This window comes from Cataglyphis hispanica, chromosome 17 (genome assembly GCF_021464435.1).
Source record: "Cataglyphis hispanica isolate Lineage 1 chromosome 17, ULB_Chis1_1.0, whole genome shotgun sequence".
Taxonomy (NCBI): domain Eukaryota; kingdom Metazoa; phylum Arthropoda; class Insecta; order Hymenoptera; family Formicidae; genus Cataglyphis; species Cataglyphis hispanica.
Window position 1 is genome coordinate 5,587,636 of NC_065970.1, and position 10,333 is coordinate 5,597,968.

The window sequence follows — 10,333 nt, forward strand, 5'->3', positions numbered from 1 at the left end:
AAAAATCGGCGATGATTGGCCAGACTTCACTCAATTCCAATTCAAACTTACATAACTCCTTTATTAAGCGTTACACAAAAAAATGATAAAGAACATTTTTGTTTAGTTTACTGTGCTCTGTATGTTCACGAGTGTTGGCACAATCTTTCCAGACCTGTATAACTATATACACTTCTATAAAGTCTAAAAGTAAACAGAGAAAATCTGAAAAAAACTTTGACTTATAAAAAAAGGCATGTTTTACTCATAATATAAACAGCTTTTACATCATAAAAGGATGATATGGCAGTGATATATACAGAATAGTTAATGTTTACAAAAATTTTTTTGTTTTTTTTCATTTCATTATAGTTAATGTCTCTTGTATCTGTATCTAGAGGCATTCAAAGGCAGAAAAGATTTAATAAAAAAGCTAATTTCATTTAAATGCCATTGTAAAAGTCTTATGGGATAACTTCAAATTGTAAATTTTGTTCTAATATGCATTTCAGCCTGGTCTGCATAGTTGATAACATCTTAAGTCTGAAATAAGCTGAAGAACTGATCTCGTCAGAGTTGGTTGATCCTGAAAAAAAAAAAGATATTTTTATTAAGTGTATAGTACACTTATATTTTCATTTAAAAAATGTTAAAGATTAAACGCACTGTGGATTTATCAAAATTTCCCAACAATGTAGCTCTCTGCATATCGTCTACACATTCGCAAGTTGCTAAGAATGTTGGCAAAAAATGACCAAAAAACCATCCTATGTTGACTGATGCTAAACTGTGAATAGCAGTGGCTATTTCGTCTGCTAACAAGTTGTGAGATCTATATAAATTAAATAGTATGTTATAAATACAGATCTAACAAATTTAAATGGCAAAAATATTCCTAATAATAAGAAATATTATATCGAAAGATAATATAATACTTACTGTTGAAATAAAACTGTAAATAATGCCATCAAAAATCTCTCGAGAAGATGAACCTTGAATATGGCTCGTTGATAAAGTCGCCACCTGATATTTAATTGCTCGAGGCTTTGCAAACTCTGTCGAAATATATTGACATCTGACTGAAGTAGAGCTTGACCAAATGCCTCTAAAATTGCCACTAATTCTTCTTTATGTTCGACAGGTTCGTCTTCTTCGGGATGCCCAAGAGTACGCAATATCGAGGTATTATAGAAATATTGCCATCGATGCATAAGAATACTAAACATTAATAATTTTGTCAAAGGACTGGCTTCTAAAATAGAAATAAAAAAATATACACTATCAATATATTACCTATGGAAGAGCTTTAATAAAACTAATGTTGTATCCGGATGAGCACTTAGGCTGCTTCCGATTGCAGGCCATACCTGACCTAAACACAGACTCGTTACAGAAGGGACAAATGCCTTAAATGCATTGCTGGGTGCTGATACAACAAGTATCAAAATTTCCAACAATTGATCCAATGCAGGACCAGCAGAAATATTTTCCCTGTAAATGAAGCAATTAATGCTCTTAAATTAAAAAACTTTAAACAGGATATATATATATATATATATATATTATTTATATATATAATATTCTTCTATATAAATATTCTTTATATATATATATATATATATATATATATATATATATATATAACATTGATTATATATTAGTTTTTACATTTGTTGTTCACAGAAAAGTGATAAAAAAGCTTGATTTTAATTCTAAAAACACTTAGGAAAAATTTTAATAAATAAAAATAGATTTATTAAAACAAGGAAAATAAAAGACATATTTTTATATTATGATATTATGTTATTATGATTTTAGATAATGCAAAATTTACTATTACATTTTGATTAAATATCTTTGCCTCTGTAATGTAATACTTTGTACAAACCTGGTATAAAGCTGCAGTATGCCTTGAACTGCATTTTGCATAAACTCGGGGCCTAATTGTTGTTGTAATACTGAAAATGTCGAATGTAGGAAGCCAAGTAATACTTCGCATATGATCTGACACCTTATCACATAAGACAATAACTCTAATGTTCTATTTATTATCGATACCAAACACGAGTGTAACATTTTTTTTATAGTCGTAGACGAGGACGCGCAATCTTCTAGTAATTGAGTTAGAGGCATAATCGTAATTGAAATTGTCGATTCTAAAGGCACTGGTTGTCCTTGCATACCCAAAGGTGCAGATAAGGCCAATATCATAGTATCTAGATAAGATATTTTTCTTTTATACCTTTTCATAAAAAGAAAAACTATAGATGTTTTATACCAATAGTTATAGAGTTTAATTTAAAAAATCTGACAACTCACCCAATAATCTTTGCCTTATGGCTGCATCACCAGATGGTAATATAATTCCATTTATCAATGCTCTTCGCAGAACTTTGATTGTATCTAGCTTTAAATAAGGATACGTGCCCGTAGAAATTAAATTCCTAAAAATCGGTTGGTCCCACAAGATTGGTTTCAAAATGGCGGTGATACTTTGAAAAAGATGAACGGCAGAATGGACCAGATTTAAAGGAGGTGGATGATCGCAAGATGTGGTATACGTTGTTGCCCAAATACATGAATCAATGCAACGCTGACAGAGTGTTTCCTTTGTTTTCTCCGGTTTCCTGACTATCCAATGACACCACGCTTGAAGAGAAGCCAAAAGCTGTGAATGTCTAATAGCACAAATAAAGATATAACATGTGTCTTCATATGATTAAAATATTTAATATTATTGGCTTTGTTGTATATACTTAAAAAATCATGTACAAGATATAGTTAAGAACTTACACTTCTATAAGATCTATTACGATAGCGGCTGGTTGAAGTGCCGCCTTATATAATTGATTATCTCTTGCAAATATACATGCATCGAGAGTTTGTGATACAACTTCCTCAGCTAAGGCTTGATCGACATTCGTTTGATCTCCTATCGATACAGATAATTGTGTTATTTATGCAAAACAGATATTAATAAAATTGCTTGTAATAGTTTACCAATGAAAAGAGAATATAGTCTAGTTAAAGCTTGTGTAGTTGATGCAAGATCTCTCAAATGCGCATGTACATTTGATGCTTCTGCATCATTTAGTAAAATAACTTGACTATTGGCGACAGCAGCGCCCAATTCTCCGAAAATAATTAATCCTTCTCTCCATGAACGATACTGAAACAAATATATCCAATATTAATAATTTTGTCATATATAAAAATATATATAAGATATGAATATATTATTATATTATATATTATTATAAATTACCAATAATGTAAATACTGGAACTGGCGAAATATCGGCGATTTTTGCTAAACATTCTATATTGCATCTCAGAAAATGCTGCCACTCTGTTTCTTCCTGCAAGAAGAAAAATTATAAAATTTTAATAAAATGCTTGATATTATATATATCTCTGATCTCTAAATTATATTTATATAAATTTCACAGCTTTACACCTACATTCTCATCCAAACTTTCTGTATCGAGATTTCTTAATACTCGAGCATTAAATTTAAAACTCATTTTTTGCAAGATCCGTTCGGCGAGGGCTAATGCGATGGTAGAATATCGTGACTGAGAACTCTCCAAAAGTGTAGTCCAAACGTCTAAACAACGCAAATAACCGTTTACGGTAGAGGCTTGTTGAAATGTGTGGTGACACAGTATTTCTAATAATGTATTTACTGGAAATTTTGAGCTCGATTCCATCCTCTTCAGATGATTTGTTACAAATAATTGTAAAAACTCTGTTATTTTCTCCATGTAACTGAAAAAACATATTTTATCTTGCATTTTATGTTCAGAATATCACAGCAGATTTTTCCTAAAAAGGCATACCTCTCCTCTATAGAATCTAGATGTTCCATTAATTGGAATAAACCAATACCATTTTGAAATATTTCTAGTAACAATATGTCAGTTGCATCAAGCGAGCAGAGTGGTCTATACAAAAGCTCGTTAATCGTTGTCAAAGCTTGAACAGCCATTTCTATTTGTTTGCCATTCTACAAAAATGTAGACAAATTTATTATGTTTTTTCTGACACATATCCTATGTGTATTGAAGTAAAATCCTACCATTGCGTCATAATATTTAGCACAAGAAAAAATAGCATCCAATAAATTAGTAGAGATATTGTTTGATAAATCTATCCAACTAAACAGATGTGCTAAAACTTCAAGAGTAGCTGTGCAAACTTCACTGGTGCCTGTCGCCAATCCTTCAACATCTAATACAGTACGTGTAAGACTTTGTCCACTAGTAGGTGATGGAGGTGGTGTCACAGTTCCAGAACGACTTTGCAATTTTGTAGTCTCTTTTAGAAGAACTGGTATAACAAAAAAAAGAGAGAGATTATGAAATCATTAATATATAATACAACATATTATATATTCCAACAATAACAATCATACCAGTAAGTGTATCCAAAGTCAGAGACACTTGCGAACTCAATAATCTAAATAGCTCGTTTTTTCTGTGCATTGGCAGATCTTCCCTCGGTGTGGCTAATTCCTCTGAAGCTGTTCTCAAATAAACAAGTCCCAACAATCTTGTATGTTTGTGATCTAATAGCTGTGATAAAAATTAGACAATATTACAACTAAATCTTAACTGTAAATTATATGAAAAGAGAAACTATTCTGTTCATACAAACCTGTAAAATGTTGGAGTAAAAATCAGGATAAAAATGTGGCCAGTCATGTCTTGCTATATCCACCACTAATTTTACTACTTTATTCCTTACGAAAGGTGCAACATCTCTTTCTAACGATAATGTATACAAAGTAGATCTTGTGAGAGCTCTATCCTCCCATGGGAGAATAGGCCATCGTCTTCCTATAGTTGTCTATCAAATAATTCACATATTATAGAGAGAAAATCACACTGTTACAAAACAAAATGATACATATACAATTACCTCCAGAGTGGACAAAGCAAACATACTGACATAATGATTGCTTGTAGAGGACAAGAAATGCAAACATGGTTTCCAGGAGTCAATCTGTGCAGCAAATTCTTGAAAACTACGTTCGATCGTACGTTTTCTTTCATTGGTTGTTTCCGGAGAGAAAAATTCCATCATAAGCTGTTCTAGATTCTGCAGAGCAGCTACATCGTCGTCCTGCAAAATTTTAAATCTATTTTAAATATATTTTACGATCGATTTTGTCGCATGGATACAATAAGAAAGAATATCACAATTATTTTACCATGATAACCTCTGTGGAAAATATTATATCGCTGTAAATGCAAAATGCAATAGAAATATATAAAAAGAAAAAGCTTTAATATTTCTCTTCACTTGACAGACGTCATCTTAAATTGACGTCGTCAAATTAACTTAGATCAATCCGTCAATCAAAACTCTCTTCTTCTTCTTTCTTGGATGGCACCTAGGGTTACCAACCGTCCGGTTTTGACTCGGACTGTCAGGTTTTCAAGAATTTTATCCGGTGTTCGGTTGACAAGTTAAACCGGACATCATATGTCCAGTTTTTAAGTACATACAAATAATAAAATGAAATTTAAATAATAGATCTAAAAGATCAAGTATCGACATTTGTTATGACTCCTGTACACAGAATATGGTTTGCCGCGCAGTGGAAATTGAAGCAATAACTAATCAAATTTTCCGCCACGCAGAAAAAATTAAACTTTCTTCAGCTTTGATTGGCTATCGTTGATGCAATGCTAACGCCGAGCTTATTGCGTATTCGATTTATTGACTCTACCCGTGTAACGTCCTGCCAATTTTAAAAACTATATTTTAGCTAGTAATTAAGTACCGCTTTTATCCCTGCAAAATATCAATGGAATAATTATGTAACCTATTTGCTTTTATTTTAATTGTTAACTAATTTCATTAATCGCTTATCATTCTAGTTCCATATGGTTATTTAGCCTAAAAACCGAATATATTTTAATCCTTTTAGTAATAATAATCGATGGCGCAAGGAATTGAGAATTCCTTAGATCGTCGAATCAGAAAGCATTATTTAGAACTAGCCTAGCTGTACAGCAGTGACTTTCTAGAACTAATCTGCTGATTACTTTAAGAACGGACTTGTGAGCGAATTTCACACTCGATAATATCGATACTAATATTTAGCTTTTAAGATTTTAATATTTAATCACACAGACAAATATATATAAAAATTATTCACTCTCAAATTGAGGAGTAAATGCGCCGTACTTTATGGAATCATAAAACGTATATAATAATAATTTGTTGAAAATATTTATAATTATTTTATCCAAAACATTACATACAAAACTTTCAATATTATATTCAATACAATTTAACTTTATAAATAATTAAAATTATAATAATTAAAACAGGTATTATATAATGCGCGAATGCTTCCATAAAGAAATGATCTTAATAAAATTAATATGCTTTATTGTAGTATCGATCAAGCGACCATAAATATAAATTTAAGAGGCTTATATTCTATGGAATCATAAATTATATACATTACATATAATACATATAAGTTAATTAAAATATCTATTTTCTAAACTATAGAATGCCATAACTTTATATAAATTGCCAACTTATTATCAGAACTGAAATAAATAGAACAAATGATTCCATAAATTAATAAGCAAAAATATTAACCATATTATTAAGGATTTTATATTATAAAATATTAATTAAGTTGAAAAGAATGCGCATAAGAGGCCTCATTTCAGTGAAACCTGATATTGCGAGCGATAAGTCGAACGGACTCGCGACGGCTACGACCACGAGCACCGAAACTTAATAGGCAGATAAACATATCGATCGACAATTCTCAGAAGAATTGTTGTTAAAAATCTTTCTTCTCGGAAGTTCTCCACTGAATCATTTTAAGAACATTCCAGAGCGCAATGCGTGATCTGCACACGGCCCGAAAACCCTTTGTTTCGACAGTATATAAGCCGGCGATTTCAAACCTCAGGGAGTCATTCAATTAAAAGCCTCCAAGCATTCAGAGTCATTCAATTAAAAGGTCTTTAAGCATTCGAATTATTCATTCTTACATTCAAGCATTCGAGTCATTCAATAAAAAGGTCTTCAAGCATTCATTCTTAGTCAGCATTATTCATTACTATTTTATTACTATTTTGTACAAGTATTCGCTCCGTATTATTCGTTCATTATTAAATTCATTCGCTCACGAACTCATTCTCAAATCATTCATCCGCTCTGCATTTGGTCATTGTTCGCGTATTGACAACGGACCAATAGGCGGGGCTTAAAAAACATGGCTACGTTTTGTGTGCAAGTAAAGAATTACCCATAAGTTTACATTGAATTTGTGTTATAAATTTTATTTATTTATGTTTTCTATAAACGAACTTTTTGACTGGGCTGGATCAAATCTAGCTCAGAAAAATTATAAAAACGCAGAACAAATCTGGCAGCTGGTCATTTAATAAGATGTGGTAAGAATATTGAAAAAGTAAATAGTGACGTTGTGAGTTTTACAGCATTGTGTTTACAAAGTTCTCACGTAAAAGAAAAACCTCATGAAATTGAAGGCTTAATTTCAAAGTCGGGAAAAATTTTATCGGTTAATTGTTCGGCTGGTTGTAAGGCTGGTAAGGGCGCAAAATGTAAACACGTGGTGGCTGCTTTATTATATTGCTACCGGTAAGTAATTTTCTAACCTCAATCGTCATTGAGCGGCTAAAAACTTATTATTTCATAAATTTTTTTTTTTATTTCAGGAAAGGGGATCAGCTTGAAGTTTTATCCTGTACTAATAAAAGATGTGAATGGAAAAATAAGCAAGATCGTATTCTAAAAGAATATAATTCGACCCCGATTCACCAACATGCTTGTTTTTCCAAGGTGAAACGTAAGTGCCAAAGTAACCAAGATGCGAGAAATGACCCAGTAACTGTTAATAATTCTGTAAGTGAACAAGATTATAATGAAGACCTTGATGAAGTTCACGAAGGTGAAGTCTTTGAAGAAGTGGTATCTACCAATGCTATAAAACGAAAGTATCCAGAATGGAGCACCGTAAAAAGTCTTACTGAGGATCAGAGAATGCTCATAGTTGAGAAAGTTCAGGCTAAATTGAAAGACTCGGCGTTTGTTAAACATTAGTAAAAAACATGGTAACATGGTGTACATAATGATTTGGTTATAAAAGCTTATATTTTAATAGTTTTTGGATAATTTTTCAGTGTTGGAAGGCATGAACCCATTTTAATTGATCGTAATCAAAATCTCGACGTTTCTGATATGGAAAAGCAACAACTGAAGGTGATATTTACGTTACAACGAAGTGAATTGATGGAAGATATTAAAAGTATGAAAATCACTTATTTATACGAATGCTGTATAGACACTATCAAAGACTTGTACTGTAATTATGAAGAAGTTTGTGTAAAAACTAAATTACATTACTCAGAGTGGCATAAAGAAAGGCGATTCCGGATAACTGGATCAACTTGCTATCAGCTTTTTACTTATACTTCTAATAAGAATCCGGATTGGCAGAAAAAATGTGATTCTTTTTTTTCTCCGAAAAACTTTCGGAGTGAATATACTGATTATGGGAAAAAAACAGAAGGAGAAGCTCGGGAGTGCTTTAGAAAAGCAACGAACAAAGATATTATTGAAACTGGACTAATCATATGTCAACAAAATCCGTGGCTCGCTTATTCCCCTGATGGAGTTATTTTTAAAGATGGAAAACCGTCAGAAGTACTGGAAATTAAGTGTCCTTTCTAAGGAAAATCCAAGGATATTCACACAGTCGTTCAATCTGTAATTGGCAAATTTTTAATCCAAGACGGTGAAAACATTAGTTTAAAAAAAAGACATGAGTTCTATGAACAAATGCAATTAGGAATGGCTGTCATTAATGTCAAGAAAACGTCATTTGTGATCTATTCATCGTTCGATAAACGAGCTTTCATACTGACTGTTGATTTCGATAGTGTATTCGTGATAAAGATGTTGACGGCTTTAAAAAAAGCATATTATCAGAAAATGCTACATATTATTTGTGCAATTAAACAAGATTCTATAAATAACAACTAAAATAATGGCCAAAGCTAATTAATATCCTAACTAATATTTAATTGAAATAAATTATTTATGGCATGTGATAATACAATTAATAAGAAAAATCTACATATTTATGTTTGTATTAATGTTAAGAGAAATATTAGTTTTGTAAAACAAATCAATAAATAAAATGAACATGATATAAGAAACATTATGTTTATTATTTTTTGTTAATACATTTTAGTGTTTTCTGTATATTATTTACAAATTGTTAATTTCTTATTTTCCCATAAATTTATCATCTTTTAAAATAGGCGAACTGAGGTTGACTGTTGCACAAATAACAGAAAAAATATCTTCTATAATTGGTACCAGTTTCACCGACATTGTTTCACCAACCACCGCAAAGGCTTTGATTCGTTGATTAGATCTTTCTATGTGAACTCGAGCTTTAGCTATTTGTGAGGTAAGAATTGCTTCACTTTTGGAGAATTGTTTTTTATCTTTTAGGAAAGGAGGTCTAATAAGTTTCCAACTTTTTCGAGCACAAAGCTCGTCTATCAGAAATCCTCGATCACACATTACTCCATCATTAACTTCTAACAAATTTATTAATTCACTCTTCGAAAATATTTCAGTATCAGTAACTCTTCCTCCAAACGGTTTACTTATAAATGTTATCGTCCCTCCTGGTGATACTCCGGTCATAACCTTGATCGTTGGAGATGATTTATAATGCGAATAAACAACTTCTTGACAGCCTAACTTAGTTAGAGCTTGTATGAAAATCTCCGTGCAATCTACGACAATTCTCACATTTTCAAATCCTTCGAACACTTTTGGTAAATTTCGAGAGATTTCATCCCTTGATGGCCAAGATATCATAGGTCTTAATGTCTCACTTAACATTTGCAAAGTTTTATAAAAAATTCGTTGACAGTGCCTCGGTGTACAATTATTAAAAATAACTGCTAAAAATGAGTACGAAAGATTCTGTTTTAATTTAACATAGGTCATGATTATTTTGTCTCTCAAGCTCATTTGAGTTTTGTGCATAGTTTGACCATAATTATCATTAAGTCAACGATCATATCCAATATTTCATAGGATTGAATTCCTGTTGCTGTTCGTAAATCTTGTTCTGTCCTGATAAAATCCATGAATGATGGTTTTATAAATAAAGTTTCCACCCGAACACCAACATCATTGTATGATTTATCTAAAGATATTTCAACAACATTTTCATTTATAAAACAATCTTCATCGCTTTTATCAGGTAAAATATTATTCGAATTTCCGACACTAGAATCCTCACTAATGTTTTCATGTTTTTTACGGCTTCCTTT

The 10,333-nt window shown here is 31.5% G+C and overlaps 3 protein-coding genes across 5 annotated transcripts; 1 reads left to right on the forward strand and 2 right to left on the reverse strand.

Annotated features, from left to right (window-relative positions):
• Positions 1–34: 34 nt before the first annotated feature.
• On the reverse strand, positions 35–5,561 carry LOC126855961 (exportin-6-B). Of its 3 annotated transcripts, none has more exons than XM_050604086.1 (16): positions 5,191–5,555; positions 4,899–5,102; positions 4,635–4,826; positions 4,393–4,552; positions 4,057–4,307; positions 3,818–3,984; positions 3,440–3,746; positions 3,245–3,337; positions 2,980–3,148; positions 2,773–2,911; positions 2,299–2,657; positions 1,868–2,195; positions 1,273–1,470; positions 919–1,197; positions 646–811; positions 35–565 (listed from the first exon to the last, which is right to left on the reverse strand). In XM_050604086.1, the coding sequence occupies exons 1-16, from the start codon at positions 5,191–5,193 to the stop codon at positions 488–490; spliced, it is 3,093 nt and encodes a 1,030-aa protein (XP_050460043.1). In that variant the 5' UTR covers positions 5,194–5,555; the 3' UTR covers positions 35–487. The 3 variants fall into 3 exon arrangements, with proteins under 3 accessions (XP_050460043.1, XP_050460044.1, XP_050460045.1); XM_050604087.1 differs by having other exon boundaries at positions 4,899–5,118; XM_050604088.1 differs by lacking the exons at positions 35–565; positions 646–811 and having other exon boundaries at positions 1,108–1,231; positions 1,347–1,470; positions 5,191–5,561.
• A 1,666-nt stretch (positions 5,562–7,227) lies between these two features.
• On the forward strand, positions 7,228–9,159 carry LOC126856069 (uncharacterized). The gene is made up of 3 exons (XM_050604241.1): positions 7,228–7,235; positions 7,374–7,616; positions 7,694–9,159. The coding sequence occupies exons 1-3, from the start codon at positions 7,228–7,230 to the stop codon at positions 8,076–8,078; spliced, it is 636 nt and encodes a 211-aa protein (XP_050460198.1). The 3' UTR covers positions 8,079–9,159.
• LOC126856070 (uncharacterized) lies at positions 8,867–10,043 on the reverse strand. Its single transcript, XM_050604243.1, has 2 exons — positions 9,308–10,043; positions 8,867–8,943 (listed from the first exon to the last, which is right to left on the reverse strand). The coding sequence occupies exons 1-2, from the start codon at positions 10,041–10,043 to the stop codon at positions 8,867–8,869; spliced, it is 813 nt and encodes a 270-aa protein (XP_050460200.1).
• Between the last annotated feature and the right edge of the window lie 290 nt (positions 10,044–10,333).